General features: G+C 37.8%; 2 protein-coding genes across 7 annotated transcripts; both read left to right on the plus strand.

Annotated features, from left to right (window-relative positions):
* The first annotated feature begins 830 nt into the window (after positions 1 to 830).
* Positions 831 to 10,364, plus strand: si:ch73-40i7.2 (FYN-binding protein 1). 2 transcript variants are annotated; one of them, XM_027017348.3, is made up of 16 exons: positions 831 to 1,495; positions 4,471 to 5,038; positions 5,658 to 5,712; positions 6,322 to 6,404; positions 6,790 to 6,818; positions 6,930 to 6,967; positions 7,128 to 7,254; positions 7,541 to 7,700; positions 8,019 to 8,163; positions 8,272 to 8,291; positions 8,399 to 8,462; positions 8,961 to 9,024; positions 9,175 to 9,337; positions 9,536 to 9,569; positions 9,675 to 9,712; positions 10,013 to 10,364. In XM_027017348.3, the coding sequence occupies exons 1-16, from the start codon at positions 1,493 to 1,495 to the stop codon at positions 10,015 to 10,017; spliced, it is 1,596 nt and encodes a 531-aa protein (XP_026873149.1). In that variant the 5' UTR covers positions 831 to 1,492; the 3' UTR covers positions 10,018 to 10,364. The 2 variants fall into 2 exon arrangements, with proteins under 2 accessions (XP_026873149.1, XP_026873148.1); XM_027017347.3 differs by having other exon boundaries at positions 836 to 1,495; positions 7,535 to 7,700.
* A 178-nt stretch (positions 10,365 to 10,542) lies between these two features.
* Positions 10,543 to 19,299, plus strand: si:ch73-40i7.5 (amyloid-beta A4 precursor protein-binding family A member 3). 5 transcript variants are annotated; one of them, XM_027017390.3, is made up of 15 exons: positions 10,543 to 10,880; positions 11,331 to 11,519; positions 11,645 to 11,823; positions 12,128 to 12,199; positions 12,351 to 12,532; positions 15,009 to 16,066; positions 16,192 to 16,228; positions 16,330 to 16,475; positions 16,802 to 16,888; positions 17,012 to 17,188; positions 17,360 to 17,533; positions 17,690 to 17,902; positions 18,162 to 18,281; positions 18,373 to 18,513; positions 18,692 to 19,299. In XM_027017390.3, exons 1-15 carry the CDS (start codon positions 10,818 to 10,820, stop codon positions 18,761 to 18,763), a joined length of 2,910 nt encoding a protein of 969 aa, XP_026873191.2. In that variant the 5' UTR covers positions 10,543 to 10,817; the 3' UTR covers positions 18,764 to 19,299. The 5 variants fall into 5 exon arrangements, with proteins under 5 accessions (XP_026873191.2, XP_081564245.1, XP_081564246.1 ...); XM_081708119.1 differs by having other exon boundaries at positions 10,562 to 10,631; XM_081708120.1 differs by lacking the exon at positions 11,645 to 11,823 and having other exon boundaries at positions 10,562 to 10,631.
* The last annotated feature ends 615 nt before the right edge of the window (positions 19,300 to 19,914 follow it).

Raw genomic sequence — 19,914 nt, forward strand, 5'->3', positions numbered from 1 at the left:
CTTCAGCAAAAAACTGCTCGGGAATTAATCTTCTTGTCGGTGGATAACACTGTATGGCTAGCCTTGTTTAATAGTATACCTAGCTAACACTTTCTCAAGCATCAGTGGAACCTGATCAAAACAGGTAAAGGGTCTGTAGGCACACTGACGTCTAGGATTGCTTCCTGAGTTGCACCTTGCGAAACATATTTGATATGGTTGATTGGCTTTGGATACGGTCGAGCACAAATGCTATCATCAGATGAGCATCAAAAACTCTCACCCTTAGCCAGAGAAATGAATTACCTAAGAAATTACCTTAGAAATGAATTATCTAATAACACATACCTTTCAGGCTTATCTGACTTCATAAACAGCTGTGACTGCAGAGTAATACGTGTCTGGTACATTTAGCTTTTCAGTGTACATTCTTGAAGGTTCTTAAAATGGTGTGTATGACAGTGTCAGCAACATATAACTTGTTTCACATAGAAGTATTTTCAGGAAAGGATCTGATCTCTACACCAATAAACCATTTTATTAAACTTTTGGCATTTAAATATGAATGTTTTAAAAGGTTTAGTCTTCTATGTCCAAGGGTTATACATTTTTATTTTAAAATAAAATAAACTGGTTAGTAAAAAAAAAAAAGTCTTAAACAGCATACAGCCTGTTATAAAATTAGGAATAATACCCAAGATTTTGCGATCTGCAAATATTCAAGAAAGTCATGCAATACATTATCGGGAGGACAGAGGGAGACAAACACCGGTAATATTCTTGTACCTGGACATAGCCCTTAACATTGGACTACGCAGATACGTCTATCTGTTCTTTTACAGGTGTCACAGGACCACAGCTAAAGGTAAAGATGGTTTATAGACGATTTCATTTTAGAAAAAAAAAGCAATGTGACCCTTTTATTCGGTTTTAAAAAATGAAAGAAAGCTGTAGGTAGGCCTATACTGTCCTCTCGCACTCTTCACAAATAGGGCATCTGTTATTAAAAAAACAGGTCTTTTTAACAACCTGATAAAATTTTCTTCATTAGATATAGGTAAGGTTGAGAAATCGAGGCAGCTTGTCATCGTTTGTATAGGTGCGCAATTACAGAAAACCCATCATTGAAAAATGTTTAAAACTCCTTTAAATCTGTTTTCCATTAGAGTAACTAGAACAATATAAGAGTTATGTTTTTAAAAGAGACGCATGCTTTTGTTAATTCATTTCTTTTCTTATTTTTGTTTTGTTTTTGACTATGAGAGCCTATAAAGCTCGTTTCACCGCAGATGCTTGTACGCATAGAACTTGTGCGCTGCGTATGTTGACCTTTTTCCTCTGTAGTTTTTTCTTGCTACTTCCTGCTAAGCGCAGCAGTTTGATTCGGTCTCCTGCGTGACCTAACTCATTCTTCTGGAAACAGTGCCGTATTCTGAAGTACTCACGCTGATTCTATGTCAGTTCAAGAGATGTTATGGAACTTTAATGAAAATAAAAGTCTACTCTGATATCAATGGTAAGCCAAAACCTATCATTTATGTTGCAAAATGTATCTGATAATTGGGGCAATGTCGTTTTAAATTATTCTTAGTATTTAGAAAATGTGCGCTGTCGACACAACTTTTTAGTGTCCAAAATAAGGATACAGTTCGGCTGCTCAGAATGATAAAGTAGCTGTTTTTCGCCAAGAATTTATGGGGTTTGTTTTCAGATCACGTTTTGTTTTAGTAAAGAGCAATATAAAACATATATATATATATATATATATATATATATATATATATATATATATATATATATATATATATATAAAGTGTTTTATATTGCTCTTTACTAAAACAAAACGTATATATATACGTAGCGTATATATAAACGTATATATAAAACGTGTGTATATATATATATATATATATATATATATATATATTTTATTTTATTTTTTTTTTTAATAAAATGCACATTAATTTCTGCTTGATAAGATGAAGTTTCTCCATAATAAGCCACCTGGGTGTCTACTTTTTTCTTATTTAACAAAAAGTGCACTTGTACAGCACGATCTCATTTGAGGCATTTAGTGCACCTTGCAGTTTCCTTTATGTCTTTTTCTCGCTCCTCTTTTTTTCAAAGAGTCTGTGTAGCAAAGCATGCTTCTGATTGGGCTATCTGATTGGGCTATAGCAACCCCTGCTGAGTGATGCGTGCTTTATTGTAGATATAAAGGTGTGTGGTTGAAGTTATTTCCTGTGCCTCGCTATTGTTCTACCATTAGCCTCTTTAACACCATGTGTATGCCAGAGCTTGCAAACCATATAAACGCCATTCAGATTTCTGCTAAAATTTCCCGTTTCAAAGTCGAACATTTGGTAGAGCTGTCATTCATTACAGAAGATCATTTGAAAGAGACCCTGTGTGTTGTGTGTTGTGCTTCAGGGGGGAAAAGCAGTTGCTGGCATGCAGTTCTCAACACTTTTTGACCTGGTTAACCTCTCTTAAGACAAGAGAAAATGCTGGCAAACTGTTACTGCCAAAACAGGTTTAGAAGTCCACAAACTAATTTTCACACACATTTTTTTTGTTTCTGAATATCTTTCATATATGTATGGGTAATAAATAATACACCAAAACAATGTATTATAATTAAGCACCTTAAATATACTATAACATATATTGTAATAAAATGTATAAACGTTAAATAAGATATGGTGCAATTGGTTGTAAATAAAAAAAAAACCAAACATTTAAATATTGCATAAAGGCTTTGTTTAAATCATGTTATTGTGTAAAGCAAAATTGTTACGGAAAATTTTTGTTTAAATCATGTTATTGTGTCTAAAATGTTGTGTCTAAATTGTTGTGTTAATGTTCTTATACATATTAACTTGCATTGCTAGATCAAATTACAATTTATTTTAATTGTGTTATGGGTCTGTTTAGAGTAGCTTTCAAACACTAATTTATGTGTCACTCCAATATATAAAACTGTACATCACAAAATATCTTATAGAGTATAGGAATATTGCCCCACCACTTACAATGTTGTATTAAAATATCCACACTAAGCTTGAAACTTTGTAATTTGGTGATACAATAACAGTTTGTCACACTGGAGAAGGTATTGCCAGGTTTTAGTACGAGATCACAGACTGCTCGGCCCTGTGATCTACAGTATGAGCGTCACGACAGCAAATGTTCCGCCGGGGAAGGTGCGCTTCTTTCATGAGTTTGTGTCTTTAAACAATTAACCTCCTATTGTGTGTCAAAGCAGATATTGATATTGAAATTGCCTGTACATTTTGTACCTGTGGCTACCATTGTGCCGATGAATGTTGTATTGTTTTCACTTAACAGCTTGCCACTACCATTTTTTAAACTTTCTATTCCATGCTTTGAGAATATGGGATATGAGATTTTCCATCTGATAATATCCTCTAGCCGCTAATATCTTCTAGCCATACATTCATATTTATAATCATTAGGAGTCTGCACCATTTAGGCTGTAAATGGATATTTGGTGTCATGGGGTTATTCATCCAACTATGAAAGCCACAATCTGAATTTTTTTAAAGCCATTTTTGTTGACAGCTATCAATTCTTGAACACTACACTTTCCTCATATCTCATTCCCTAACAAAAAACATCCTTGAGGTTAGACTATTATAATGATTCTTTGTGTATCATTGTGCTGGTACTTGCTTTCATAGCTCTAACTGTGAAACTGTAACTGTAATTGTAAGGGGATCAGTTCCTCTCCTCATAGTTAATGTTTCAAATCTCTTCAGACTAAAATAAATAAATACATTTAAATTTCATTCAGCATTGCATTTGAACTACTGTATTTGTATTTGGTTTTTGCACCTGTAGTAGTACACACTAAACACAATAAAAGTTCACTGGTCACACATTGGAATTAGGCTTAAGGCCACTAAATAAAACTATTACTTGATGATTATATACAGTTGTTCTGTGGGAATGGTTATACAAATAACCTAATTTTATTCATGGTTTTTATTTTTTATCCTCCCAGTACATCCCCCTACACACACCTGGTATGATTTTGTGGTCCTCACAAAGTTCATATGGTTTAGTATTCAAAAGGAGAGTAACCAACCCAGTTGCCTAACTGTGCCAGCTTAGAGTCATGTCCCAAATATCTCTCATAAATATGGTAATGCAGACCAGACAAATACATTTGCTGCTGAGACTAAATATAATGCCTTAATGATGAATGTCAGAGGCAATCGCGAGTGTAAAGAGATCTCTCGCAGCTTGCCACTAGGTTCTCTCCACTTACAGGTCAGTAGATTCGTTCTGTATCTGACCACAAAGGCTCAGTGTCAATATTTAAAAATTCCTGCCATCAAACACACTTTGAGTAATGGAAACAGAGCAGAGTTGTATTGCATTATGAGCTAAAAACTTCACACCTGTTCAGAGGAGAACGATTGTGTACCCAATGTATTTGTTTCCACTGAATTTTGTGTCTCTTAACAGGGGGAGAATGTGGACGTCAAGGCCCTCAGGGCCAGGTTTCATGCCCAGGCAGAGAGGGGTACATCTGAAAGCTGTGCACCCTCAAGGCCTCAGGCGAGTGGTCCTATGTCAGAATCATCAATCAATGGAGTGGTCCGTAACAAGGTTTCACCCATAGTTCCAAGGTCATCCCTTCCAGTGAACTCACGTACTGAACCCAAGAGGATGAGTCAGCCTCCACAAGGAGTATTTCCCAAACCCCCACCCTCACATTATGCTGGATCCAAAGAAGAACCAAAAGCACCCTTTACAAATCCTGAGAACATGGGGAAAGTGAAACTAACTGGGGATTTTCTCAAGAACCAGATGCTGAAACAACATGCTGAGTGGAAGCCAAAAGTGTCTAACAGGCCTATACTGCCAAGCCAGAGGAGCATGTCAGAGGTCCCACCCCTGAGAAAACCTCTTCCACCCCCTGGGCCAAGACCCCTGAAGCCCAAGCGACCTCCATCTGTTCGCCTGGATCATTTGCGAAAAAAGGCTCTGGCACCTCTGCCTCAAGGGTGCCCAGAGAAAAAAACACATGATGGTAAGTATATCTGTCTTGCTATTGTAACACAGTTTGCACCAGTAAATTCAGGCATGGACACATGACCAGCTAATCACCTTATTCACATTTTTGTATGTTTAGTCCATATGGAGCAAACAGAAAAACATGACATACTGTCCATGGGTAGAGGGCTTAACATTTTGATAGATAAGCCAAGGAAGTAAATAGTTGCTTTAAAATGCTAAAGAGTGACATTTTTGGAACATTGCAAATTTAAACCTCTTTTTTTATGGACTATTCTCGTACATTGTTTAAAATTTAAACCCCTACCAGTATAAACACTTTTCCTAAAAAATAAATGGCAGAAAACCCAAAAAAAGAGGAGATGAAACATCCATACTGACTTACTGTCAAAATATTACTGTCCAAATTAAATCTGGTTTGTGTTAAACAAACAGCTACAAAGTATATTTGAACTCTCTGTCTGGAAAGTGGGCCCTGTGTGCTCAGTAGGGGTTAGTTTATTTCTGAGAAATTTACTGTGCACTTCTTGAAATGAATTTGCATACATTTTGGGAGTCCACAACAAACGAGTTATTTAGCAAAACATGTTACATATGGGCGTGTGTGTGTGTCTGTGTGTGCATGTGTTTAACAGGACCGGTATGGCCACCAAATAAACCTAGCAGGCTGTCACAATCCTTTTCAAAGCTGTAAGTTTGCAAGTTAATACATACTTCTTGATGTCTTTTATTGATTCTCTGAATGGAATATCTGAAACGTTATCATGCACGTCAACATAACACTGATGCTACGCTCAGTGCCATACACACTGCTTTAATATCCTCCTTAGGACCCTTCTGAAGTCATATTGTTTATTTTTGTCTAATTGATGTGGTGTATTCTGTATTTTTAGTATCTTGTCATTAGTTATGGGTATCATTGCCAGTGCTGCTGCATAGGAGATACCTGTGCCTAACAACAAGCGTTTCAATTCTCTAATGTCCTGTATGTTTATGCAAATGACAAATAAACTTGACTTGACTTGTATGGAACAATAGGCAAGAAATATCGGCTTTTTCTTCGCCCCCAGACTGTGTGGGTGCATATTTGGTAACTGCACTGCAAATTCTGGAACTTCCCGAGACTGATGCACATCAAAGACAACAGCATAGAATAATGGATGCTCTGTCAACTGCAAAATCTCCACTGTTGAATTAAGTCTCGTAGATAAACTCTGTGATCAACAGTGCTTCCAAAAATACCATGAGACATCTTTCTTTCTTTCTTCCTTCCTTGGTTTAATTTTTTTTTTTTTTTAGAAATGTGGAACCTGATCAGGACACATACGATGATATTGACTTGCCCCCTCCTCCACCCCCTCCCCCAAAACTATCCTCCAGAGGTAAACAATATAATCTCCCACACAATCAGTGGCTTAGGTGACTGTTTTCATTGTATTCCAAGAATTTTCTATTTGTGGTATTTGCAAAATTCTGTTGTTTACCTTTGCATAAATGATAGCATTCTAACCTTTCAGTGGATGAACGCATTTTTACTCAGAGTTGTATTGCCTGCGTGCTGAATCGCCTCCGCGCGCCATGCAAAAACCGTAACTAGATGGATGCTGCGGGTGTAGAAAGTTACCTAACATCCTGCAGTAGAATGGCAGGGATGTTTTCCTCCTGCATTTAACAGTAACTTAGATATCCATCTTTACAAAAATAATTTTGTATCTTACGGCTTTAACCTTACTGGTTGCTTTAATTACATGCGCACTTGCTATTCAGAATCATGGACAGGAAGTTTCTCATCTCAAGTGAGTGTGATCACACTGATCATCATTATTTCTTGCTCAAGAACTTTCTGAACTCCTTTGTGATTGTCAAATGTGCACACTATTGAATTGACTTTTTGTTTGATTGTTTAGGAGAGTGATCAAGGTGACATTTATGAGCATATTGAAGAGTAAGCCAGTATTATGTGTTTATAAGTAATATTTAAATTCATACTATTTACCCACGTTTATGTATATGATTTCTGTATATGATGTTACTTTGTTGGCAACAGTTTACAGTGGAGCTCTCAGATGATTTCAGTTCATGTGATCTTCTTTGCTGTATTACAGTCAGGAGGTGATGATGCCTGTCTCAGAGAAGAAAAAACAGAAGGAGCTCAAGAGAGAGCAAGAACTGAACAAAAAAGAGCAAAAAGAAAAGCTGAAAAGGGAGAATGAGTACCGAAAAAAATTTAAAGTGAGTTTTTCATGAATCACATTAGCAGTTGTAACACAGTGATTATAAACCACTTTGTCCTGTCAAAGTACACACTTTTAACAGATTTCATCTATGCGATGTGTATCACTAAAATGTATCCATTCTGTCATGCTTTGAAAGGTACACAGTGTAATATCACGTAAACGTGATTGTTTTTTCATGCATTCCTATTTCCTTTGAGCCCCAATCTATGTTAACACGCGAAGTGATCATTCACAGTGACCTGGGCTCAGCTTTTAGTGACTCGTTTCTTTAAAAGCTACAGCTGTCAGGAGAGGTGGAGGTGCTGCACACTGCACGGCTGCGGACCGACTGGCACGGAGGGAAGAATGACCTCCGTGTGAGGCAAGGCGAGATTGTGGAGATCATCCGCATTAAAGACACCCCCGAGGGCAAATGGCTGGCGAGAAACATGAATAGGGAATGTGAGCTTAGCCTCTGTTTCACTTCTTACATTTCGTTTAGACCCTCAGAACGTGTCCAGTCCCTGATAACAACTGCTAGACATGACTAAATATTAACTGATATAACAAGAACATTTTGTTTATTCTATGAAAGTATTAGTTCAGATGGTGCGGTAGTGCAGTTTAAATTTACATTATATGCCCATAACATTATATGTGGTAGTTATTACATAAATATTATTCACTACTTATTTAAATCTCATTGTACCTTTCTTTGAAAATGGAAAATCTGACAGAAAGCTAATGTAACAAGTGCATTTCCTTTTCTTTTTTTTGAAGATGGTTACATAAGTAATGCGTGTGTTGATGTGGACTACGAGGCAGTCAAACGCAAGCTGCGTGTTGAAACTATGCCTTCTTCCTACCCTCCTCCTGTCCAAAACGAAGATGTCTATGATGATATCAGTTCAGACGCGCTGAACAGGTCATTTGCACATGCTATGATTCTGTTTTTTGGTCCTCACAGAAAATAGAGTTGTTAAAACACAGATTTATGTCCTGAGTGTTGTATTGTCTTTTTTTCTTTTTGTAGCAGTTTCAATCTGACCAATGGTAAGTAGTTTGTGACAATGTGGCAAACTATATTTTTAGGTTGTATCTTCACTTAATCAGAACATAGATTAAATGTTTCATTTTGTCTCCTTCTCATCCTATCTCAGAGGTGTACGATGATGTAGACCACATCATACCAGATGAATTCCCGCTTCCCCCACCTGAGATATGGTACCACCAAAGATGAAACCGCATATCTTTGTTTATAATTCTTATAATCTTTTTTAACTATTTATTTAACTGACTGTTCCAATATTCATTTTGCCATTTAACATCTATAAACAATAATTTAAGACCTGCATAGCATGTAAGCAGCATGTGGAACAGAGTGTCAATTATTTTACCTTTAACTCTCATGTTCACATAACCCAGTAAAGAAAATCTTCTGTAATTAATAGGACTACTTATGAACCAAGTCAGAGGAATGGTCCTGGTTAAATGATACCTGGATGCCATCTCTCTTCTTTACCTATTAATGGTTAACTTTATGGTCATGGCTCATAAAAAGAAGCCTTGTTTCATGCGTTGATGTTACCCTCTATGTAATTTCTCTGTTGCCATAATAGTAGCATTAACAGTATAGAATACTGAGAGAAATTTTAAAAATAAAAATAGAGAAAAACCATCTTGCATGATCATTTTGTTTGTGCCTTATTGATCCTTTCCTAGCCATGATCCCAAAATGAGCAAGAAACTTGAAAAGGAGGAGAAGGAGTTTAGGAAAAGGTTCAAGGTAAATTCCTTTCAATTCTACTGCACCAGTACAGTGGCACCCGCACTTATAGGGTCGGCTAGCTCCCTGTAAACTGGATAAGGTTTGACTCTGTGAGCATAAGAGAGGAAAGCCCTTAAATAGGCGTCTTGTGTTTTTTTCTGTTGACAGTTTGAAGGGCCCATCAAGGTTCATTATTGCATGATGGTCGACCCAAATGCTAACATTAAGAAGAGTGGTGGAAAGGACCTGTCTGTCGTGCAGGGAGAGATTCTGGAAGTCATTGAGCAGACTAACGAGAAGAAAGTGCTCTGTCGCAACGAACAGGGCAAATGTACGTTGTCATGCGCCCTCTTGTGGAAACCACTATAACAACATAGTAGGGTTTGGTACCGCTGCAAAATTCATGAAAATCTTAAGAAGGATTTGGTCATTTATAAAATGAGAAAAGCATTTAACTGAGTAAGCACTTGAATGCACTGAATACTACAAATAATTTAGCCTGATTATATATTTTTGTATTTGCTTTCAGATGGATATGTACCCAGATGTTACCTTCTACAGCCGTATATATCATTCTATAATCATTATTATTATTATTATTATTTCAACTGCGTATTATTTCTAATAATAGTAGCTATTATTGTTAAATGCATTTTCTTTCATTTCAGGGAGAATGAAGTATATGACGATATTGACAATATGAAAGGTATATAAGTTCAAATTTAGAAGTGCCATCTTTCTAACACTTCCTGTCAGATCTTACCATGGAAGTATCTTTCAAAAGCAACCATGCTTAATCATTTTTATGATGTTTTTGTTGAGTTCGCATGAACGTAACAGGGCTTTTAAAGATTATGCCTAGCAAAACAGTGCCAACTATTCCCTGTGTCTTAAATTTATGTGGCATAACTATTTTTAATTAATGGTGATAGTATAGACTTGTTATTGTTCATTGCCTTATTATGTTCCTATTATGTTCCTTAAATATCTATGATAATGATGCCAGCCTAAGTGGACCACTGAGGTCTTGATGGCCAAGAGCAGAACTGTGGTGGACAAAGGGGATGTGAAAGAGGAAGCAGTCAAGACTGAGATACGCTGTTTCAAAGACACTGTTCATACCTGAGAACAGAAAAGCCAAAGAACATATGGGGCAGAGAATAACTGAGTTAATAAAGTTTTGTACATTGAAGAAATAAATGCATATTTTTAGTAATGTATGACATATTTCTTTCTCATTTTTATTATTAACAGCACTTGAATATTACTAACTTTTATCTGCCTAAAATAATCTCAAAAAAAGCAGTGGACATTTAAAAAAAAAAGGACATGTTTACAATAAATGTATAGTAATCCCAGCAATAATTTATATGCCTTATTTATTTGCTTCCGCTTGTGTTAGTGTAGATTTTTAAACAAAATCTTAGCTAAACATTTTAATTCCGTTTTTAACAAACAATGCAAATATAAAAATACCTTTTGAACCTTTTTGAACGTGATATAAGAATATGTGATCGATTATTTTTGTCTAGAAGAATGTCATTTCCTGTCCAAAGTCCAAAGTAATCGCCTATTTCGCTGCACAAGATAGTAGCTTGCTTTGACTACAGTTTTGTCAAAATCGGGTAATTATATGCAAAATATAATAATTTTAGGATGTTTAAATAACATTTCTAAACTATGCTTTAAATGATGCTTTCCTCAGTGTTGATTTCATATGTGACGTTATTCACGTATGACAATAAGCACCTTATAGCTAGCTAGCTAGCATAGCTAACTGGCGATAGCTGGGTTACTAACCTGAGTTAACCATGCAGAATTCCTTTGAGTCAGTGGTGAATTTGCTTGAGTCCTACAGAGGAAGAGATAAAGTGGTGAGTGTTGGCCACGACTGATCACTTTTGTTAACCACTTTCATGAATCAGCATACAATTATCACAACCTGCAAAAGTACCGTAGCATATGATAGAAAAATCAGATCTGATTAAAATTATATATGATGCAGAAAAATGTCTATGAAAACAGATGCAAAACGTTTTGAATGATCAACTTGACTAGTGCCTTTGTAGCTTTGGAGCTCCCAATAAATACTGAAGTTTAATGAGATATAACATCTTCAAAAACATGCCATTTCTAAAATAAAGAAGGCGGTAATACAGACTAGGCACTATGTAAACACGATATGCAGTTTAGGTGTTTTGAAGACTTTTACAGTATACCTTATTAAACACATTGTTCTCAATTTAAATCCAACAGACAGGACTTCTGAGTGTTGTTTAACTATGATTTAATGATTTAACCTCTGTTTCTGGTAATGCTGTCAGATAAGGACACTTTGCTATGGATCCCAGCTGGTTGGCGGAGTCATATCCCAAAAGACTGCCAACTCATCTCAACTTGGCAAAAGTCTCCTGCTCTTGTCGGCTCAGCTCAGTCATTGTAGAACGGTACTGCGGCTGTTTGACGATCTTTCCATGGTTTCCTGCTCATGGAGCTACGGCCTTGGGGCTATGGTAAAGTACAAATGCTTGTTCACTCGGCTGGTTGTGTTGCTGTCTGGTTTTGTGGCCCACAGTAGTTTATTTCCTGTGATTGTTTTTGTAGTATCTTTCACAACTTACAGTTGCATTTTATTCAGGAGGAGGACAAAGTAATACGCTGGATATCTGTTCTGAGTAACGTTGCCGACCATCTGTATTATCCCTGTGAGCACGTTGCCTGGGCAGCTGATGCAGAACTTATTAAAGTCAAGTCAGACAAGTGGTGGACACTGAGTACTGTTCTCTGGGCTCTGTCACTGCTGTTGGGTACTCTCAGGTAAACTAGTCTAGAAAATAGCTTAAGTGATTGCTCATGATTGTAATTTGTTAGACAGTAAAGGAATAGTGAGATGACTATTCAGATTTGCACACTTTCCCCCCCCTTACCTCACATGTTGAAAAATATTTGGAGTCTAAATTTTGCTTTGGTTTTGTCCTGGAGCTGTGAGATTTCTGCAGCTAACAATTTACATGTTGTGAATGACAGACTATATGTGATGCGAGGGGAAAATTTTGAACATTTGATTTGTATACTGTTTCCCCCAAACTGTTCGTTTAACAGTACTCTGAACTGGTTTCAGATCACTCAGAATAATCCTGACATTAAGGAGAAAGGCACAAAACCACAGGCGGGCAGCTCAAGGTACTGGCAGGTGGGTTTTGGTGTTGAGCTTTTGTATTGTCACATCTAATTTTTTACTGAATTAAGCTTTTACTGAATGAATTACATGGTGCATCATTATTACAACAGAGGCTTCTACTTAAATGATTTGACTGTCTTGTTTTGGGTTCTTTGTTTTTTAGAGAAGATGGAGTTATCATCCCTGCTGAGATTCAGAGACGAATTCAGGGGGAGGTTCTTAGTGTTCTTAGTAGTCTAGCAGATCTGAGCAACGCTATTCATTGGATGCCGTCTGGCTTTCTATGGGCTGGCCGGTTTCCCCATTGGCTGGTGGGACTAATGGGGACCACGTCCTCTCTGATCGGTATGGCGCATTTATGTTCCGGTGACCAAAGTGCCAGTCTCTGAGATGATGAATAATCAGTACCTAAAGAAGCTGCCTCTGTTTTGCAAATAGGTTACTCACTGTATAGCACCAATCAATTTCACAATGGGTTTTAAATTGTGGCATTTGTAAAATTTATTATTTTACAATTCTTCATAGTAAAAAAAGTAATAGTTTAAGTAGTAATATAGTACTTTAATTTTTTCACACCAAAAGGTCTCTGAACCCCTGGGCAATGTCAAGCTCAATACTGAAATGCAGTGAAGAAGTTGCAATATTCTGTGGTCACCTCACAAGTGTTGGATTTCTCATATTGTGCATGCTTTTCTTACATAAATTAAGTGTCTGACTCAACTGAACATTACAAGGTTATGAAAAACTCACCCGTCTATGGATTAGATACAAATTTATTGAAACTACAAAACTGTGAACCTTAAATGATTGTAATCATAAGCGTAGAAATTGTCCATATTATTTTATTTTATTTTTTACCTCAAGTCTATCACAGGCACCTTCCAAAACCTGTTAGCTCGAGGATTTCATGGAGATTTTGATCTCTTCCCAGTCTAATGTGATTGTGGCTACAGAATTCCAAAAAACAGCCCTGAACTGGCACAGAGTTTTCTGAACAGTGGTGATGCGTCTGTTCTGAACTCTTAAATGTATTAATCGAGGCTTTAAATGCAGGCAATATATGACCTAAAGATATACTTGGATATCATACAATTAATTTGCACTAAAGAGGTTTGACAAATCCTCGATTCTTGACTAAAATATAATTTTATTTTAATGGTAGGCTATTATGTCATAAGGTCATTCACTGTTACCTTTTTGTTTTTACAAGACTCAGCACTACTCAGTTATTTGTACCACTGTGAAAGTAGGGCAGGTAATGCACACTGGATGGTTGTGTATTAAATGGCTAATTTAATGATGGTGTGCAGCAATGAATCATATTGGTAGTTATTTTAACCCAGTTTTGTTATATATTCGATACTGTAATTTGGATATCAACTTTTATAACGTATGTCGATTATTAAATTATATTAATTATAAAACAACGTACTTTATTAATGAGTTCTTATAGCAGATATTGTATATACATGTGTATGGACTCATGGTATAGACTAGCCTTATGTCCCACAGAAATAGCAGCTTGTGGTCTGCTCATTTGAATAAAATTTCATTGTTTTTAAACTGCAGAAAAGAGGTGTCCCATAATCTATACCGAATGATTGTGCAATCGATTAGTCACGTCTTCGATTTACGGACATGCGCAATCAAGCTTCTTTAGAAACGAAGCAAAACAACGCCAAGATTATTGTCTTTTTACGATAATCTACTGTACCAAGTTGAAACTCCGTTGTCGCCCTGGAGTGTTTCCAACTTTTTTCTGTCGAACAGATGATAGGCGGACGGTTACACTCATTTTTAATATGAACCACGTCAACTTTTTTTTGAATGGCTGAAAGTTCCAGCTCACTTCGTAAACAGGTTAGAGGTTTCTTTGATTTCGTTATTAATCGCTTCATTGTAACTGAGTTCAAGTCTTGATGGAGATCAACGTGTCACTGATATTATTGTCAGCCTGTCAGCTGTGTAGCACTACAGTGCTTTACTGCAGTTAGGCAACAACAAAAAAAATGACGCTACATCCAGATTGTTCATTTAGGTTCCTACTTTTATATGAATCAGCTCGTAATGTTTATATTCTCTTGTGGCTTTTCCACAAAACATTAACTGTTTTGCCTTAAGTACCTTACCTTAGTGTGTAGACTGGGCATGATGGACTGCCCGTTGGCCTTTATATTACACAGCAGTGTTAGCTAACCTAGATATCGAAGATAAACCAGAGCACCAGTAAAGGATTGAGCATATATCACGGTCCTACGGAAGTTCCAAATATCGATTCTATATATCCTATATATTGATATTTGCTGTTGGGTTTCACGTAATCTATAGAAACTACAGTAAAGTACATTTACTCGTTTGCAGTTGAATACTGAATCATTTAATTCCCTTTTACTAAAAGTTCATTATAAATGCATTACTTGCCATTTTATATATGAGAATTGTATGCATTTACTCTGGAAGATTATTTGTTTCAGATGTGCAGAGACCAAATAAGCATTCTAACCCCAAGACAAAATACTAGGACTTTTGATATATTCTTAATGGATGTTACAGTTGTTGTAGAGAAATCTCAGGCAGTAGATTTGGCTAAAGGGGCCATCATCACCTTCAACCTTCTCATTTTTATAGATTAAGTGAGACAGTCACATATCTACTAATATTGTAAGCAAGTGTTGTTTTGGCTAAATGTTTGTTTGCAAGTTGGTCATTTTATTTTGTTTGTTTATCATGGGTCAAGGAAACATCAACTTAAGGAAAATGTATGGATTGTAACATTAAACGGATTCAAGGAGAAGACATTTGTTTTTGATTTTCTTCTCAGTCACACATCAGCCTGGCATGGAAGAACAAACACACACCATCAGTAGTGATGAGGTAGCATCATTTGAAGATGAGGTTCTGAAAAGCTCAAAAACTGTTCCTCACAAAACAGCTTTAACAGAAGCAACCAGAATAAGCAGTGCCTCAAGTGTTGTGATGGAGACGAGGGGTGTTCCTTCTGATGCCGCACAGTGGCAGTTAGAGGGTAAGTGTAAAAGCCCTCAGTTGGAGGATCTGGACTCTTTCAGTCTAATAGAGCCCCCTCCATTGGACTGGAGGTCCGATTCTTCCAGTGAAGCATGTTCGCTTAAAGACATTGATGAACCTGGATCTTTCCCAACTGACTCTCTGGAGGCACCGATCGACGAACTAAGTAATTATGACGGTCAGAACACAAGTTCCACACCAACAGAGGTTGAAGATCTCACAAGTCAGGAGATGGGAATGAATGAGTCCAGCATAGCCAAAAAACTGGAGAAAAGTCTAGAGAAGAAAAATGAGGAGAAGCCAAAAGATGAAGTTGGTCAACCTGATGTGGACCATTCTCACATCCAGATGTTGCTTACTCAGCTTCATCTCTTCCACCCAACACCTGCTCCCGAAGATCCACTTCAAGAACCACAACAGCCATCATCCACCCCCAACTCTGTGTGTGACAGCCACCTTTCTCCATCCATTGTGCTTGAAGCCTGTTCTCACCAGACCTGCCCTGAGGCAAACACAGTCTCTGGCCTTCTTTTCACTGAGAGTCATCAAAAAGATCTTCTAGAACTGCTGGAGGAGCCAGAGCCCAAGGAACCTCCCACCACATTTATGGACCAGGCTACCAGCAGCCATAATTGGCACATGGCAAAGCTCATTGAGCCCCAGACAATATGTATATCACCCAGTGCAGAGACTGATGAAATGGTCGCTATTTCATATGACCAGGATATCTGGCACAGGCACTTGCAGGATGAGTTTGTGATGTCAGGCTACTCAGAGCACGAGGTCTTAGAACAGTGGCAGCAGTCCAAAGGTCTGGCTTCAGATGAGTTGGCCTCACACAATGCTGATGTGGTAGGTGAATGTTCATTTGCCCTCATACAAGTATTACTCAACTATAATTCAGCTATTCATTTTGTGAACTGTTTTCTTTTTTTCTCATTCTTTTTTTTCCTTACCTTTTACTATTTATCTAACAGGACATTGAACCGGAGTCTCAGCCTTCCTATAAGGATGGTAGTAAAATTTAATGTAAAGGTTTTGTAGCTCAATTGTTAAATGAGGTCTAATTCACTACAGAGCGCAGGTAATAACCCTTCTGTATTTGTTGGTGTTAGTGCCTGGTCCTTGTGATCCTGAGGATCTGCTGGATGGGGTCATATTTGGAGCCAAATACCTGGGTTCCACACAGCTGCGATCTGATCGGAACCCCTCCACCAGTGCTCGCATGGCTCAGGCACAAGAAGCTGTAGATCGTATTAAGGTAAAGTAAATAATATGGTGTTCAGTTAAAGGGATTTAAGGTTTCAAACCTGTCTGTGGTTTTCTTCCCTCTTACTATTGGGTGTCAGTTTTGAAAGAACAAGGAGTTTTTTTTCTAGGCAAATACTCTGTTTGTCAGTGATTATGTTAAAGGAGTTCATATGGATCCTGCTATCTCTACTTTAAAACATTTGGATTCTGTTTGCTTTTAGGGTGCCTTTTATCACAGAACAGGACACCACTGCAAATGAGATTTTGGCTCAATTGAGGTTGCCAGCTTTAATAAGTGCAGTGAATTGTAATTGTGTGTCTCTGTTTCTAAAATAGGCACCAGAAGGAGAGTCTCAGCCAATGACTGAAGTGGACCTTTTCATCTCCACAAAAAGAATTAAAGTCCTGACTGCTGACACACAGGTTTGTGACAGCTGTTGGCCAAGCAAGATAGAGCTCCATTGGAAAAATCATACCGGACAATTGTGATGCTCAATTATTGTTTGTCTCCATCCATCGGTTTGACAGTTTCTCTTCTGTTTTTAGGAGGCCATGATGGACCATCCCCTGCAGATGATCTCCTACATAGCTGATATTGGGAGTGTCGTGGTCTTAATGGCACGCAGGAAGCCAACAGGTCAGCAAGCTGCAGAGGCGGAAGCCAGCTCTTCATCGCCACCTAAAGCATGTTGGATGATCTGCCATCTGTTCTCCTCCGAGGATGTGAGTTCTAAAAAACTTAAAGAACATTTTATCTTTGCCATGGAGCAGCCATATCTATAGGCACTGTGTCCATAAGTGAAACAGTGTTCATAAACTACACATCCCTTGACAGTGTCTAAAGAGCATTACTGAGTTTTGGTTGTTGTCCATCTATGCTTCTGTGTGCTATAGGCGCAGGTTATAGCTCAGGCTATTGGCCAGGCATTTGGTGTTGCATATCAGCAGTTTTTGCAAGCAAATGGAATTAAGGGCAGTGACCTACGGCCAGGGGAGTACTGCCTCAGTTCAGAGGAACTCTATAATGGAGATCTTGTCCACTTCTCACGTTCTGAAAACATAAGAGAGGTAAAACCATACTGTCTTTAAGTGTATAAAATATGATCTTGTTCCTCATGTACTGTTTCATCATGAAATAATAAAATAGGACATGTAACTGTAACAGCAGTGTTCTTTTTCTTCCTGTTAAGTAATGTCTCCTTCATTCCTCATTTTGCTGTTAAGGTGTGCATATCAAAACCAGTTGGGGAGATCCTGGGTGTGGCGGTAGTGGAATCTGGCTGGGGCTCCATCTTGCCTACAGTGGTAGTGGCCAACCTGCTGCACGGAGGCCCAGCCGAACGCTCCGGAGAGCTGAGCATCGGGGACCGAATCATGTCCGTAAATGGCACCAGCCTTGTGGGACTGTCTATATCTGCCTGCCATAGCATCATCAGGGTAAGATGGAGTTCTGATCCCAGCTGTTCTTGGTTTGTCTTCTTCTTTATACAGTAAAAGCAAATGGGCTGTGCTTCCATTACTTTCATATTCATCAGGGATAAAGAGGAATGGAGTTTTAATTTTAGAATGAAATATTATATAAAATGTATTCAAGAACTTATTAACCCACAGCACTATAAACAACAGATAGGAGTGATCCCTGCATCCATAATAATGAGTGCGACATTACAATAACATTGTGTGCTTTACTTAACAGGACTTGAAAAACCAGTCCCAGGTAAAGCTCAACATAGTCCACTGCCCACCAGTCACCATGGCCATCATAAGACGACCTGATCCGAAATACCAGCTGGGCTTCAGTGTGGAGGATGGGATTGTATGTCACAGAGTTGGCTAAGATTATTAGTATATTATTAACTGTAGCAGAATGTATGTGTGATGCATTTTTAACACAAAATTCTCATTAGATTTGCAGTTTGATGCGAGGAGGTATAGCAGAAAGAGGTGGCATTCGGGTTGGCCATCGCATTATTGAGATCAATGGGCAGAGCGTAGTAGCCACACCTCACGACAAAATCATCCACATCCTCTCCAGTGCTGTGGGAGAGGTAAGAGTTGGCTCCAACAAACCCAAATCTTTTTTTCTTTACACCCAAGCTTGGCATTTTGACAGCTGCAGGACTTTGATTAAAAATAAATGGATTTATTTAGTATAATGCTGACATAGCATATCCAAACTGTAAGGGGGAAAACTAAACATTTTTTGCTCTTTTACTTTCAAAATAGATTCATTTGAAGACAATGCCAACATCAACATATCGCCTTCTAACTGGACAAGAGCAGCCTGTCTTCCTCTGAAATGGATGAAGCTCCACAGAAGACTTCATCATTGAATGCATTTCTCCATTTTAAAGCCAGTCAGACACAGAATTCCAGTACTGAGTATTGTCACTCTGCATTTCCTCTATATTTTGCAAATAGGTGCTGAAATTGTGGAACTCCACCTCACACTCTGAGGCATGCTTATAGTAGGAATACAGTTAAACTGCAAGAATTTCAGCTAATTAATGAACTAGGAAAACTTTGATGCTACATAGGGCATGCACATTTGTGCCTTCAAGAATCCTGAGTAGGGAAATGTGTGTGAACATGCTCATTATAGCACAAAGCTTCCATCTTGACCATGCAAACAGGCATGAGTCCATTTCACCAGCACTGCGTACATATGAGAATCATTCAGTGTTTTACAGCTTGTGTGCTGCACAGAACTTGAGCCTCAGTGCCTGTAAAATGAGTAAGCTTATGTGAAGGTGTCTGCTTTTAGCAATAGAATAGGTGTATTTTAATAGCTGCTATATTTAGATGTTTATTAAACAGATGTATTGCAAACCTGGTGCTTTGATTTGTTCGGTCATTTTATCTCAGCTGTAGGATGAGTCACTAACTGATGATAGCGAAGCAAGATAAAAATCCTTTTTGTTTTTTTTAAATTACAGCTGGGTCTAATGCAATGATTTTGGAGATCCATGGGGTTTGTATTGAAATGGTACTTGCTATATTTTAAGGGGATTCCCGGGCCTAACGTAGGGAGCTTTCTCGGTGCACTGCATGTGTATTTCTACCACATATCATCCAGTATTAATGCTGGAATTTTCAGCTGTACTGATACAGCTCCATATACTGATATTTATCCAGCCATACCTGGAACCTTACACTAATCCCTCCCTAAAAATCTGTTATCTTGTAGCATTTCCCACTGCTGGAATGTGGAATATTTCTTAGTTGATTTATTTAAAAATGAAAATCTGCAATCAGAGTATATGCAGGGAGGACTTTGGGCTGTACAGTGTGGTAAATACATTTTTGAAACTTATAGGGATCAGAACTATTTACAAATTTTATATACAAAGCTAGAATACAAAGCCAAAATAACAAAAACTGCAGGTCCATTAGGGATGGGCAAATTGGTACAAAGTATAAATACTGCCACTCCTGGCATTTCCATGTGA

Source organism: Electrophorus electricus, chromosome 26 (genome assembly GCF_041902795.1).
Source record: "Electrophorus electricus isolate QZ-2024a chromosome 26, ASM4190279v1, whole genome shotgun sequence".
Lineage (NCBI taxonomy): Eukaryota > Metazoa > Chordata > Actinopteri > Gymnotiformes > Gymnotidae > Electrophorus > Electrophorus electricus.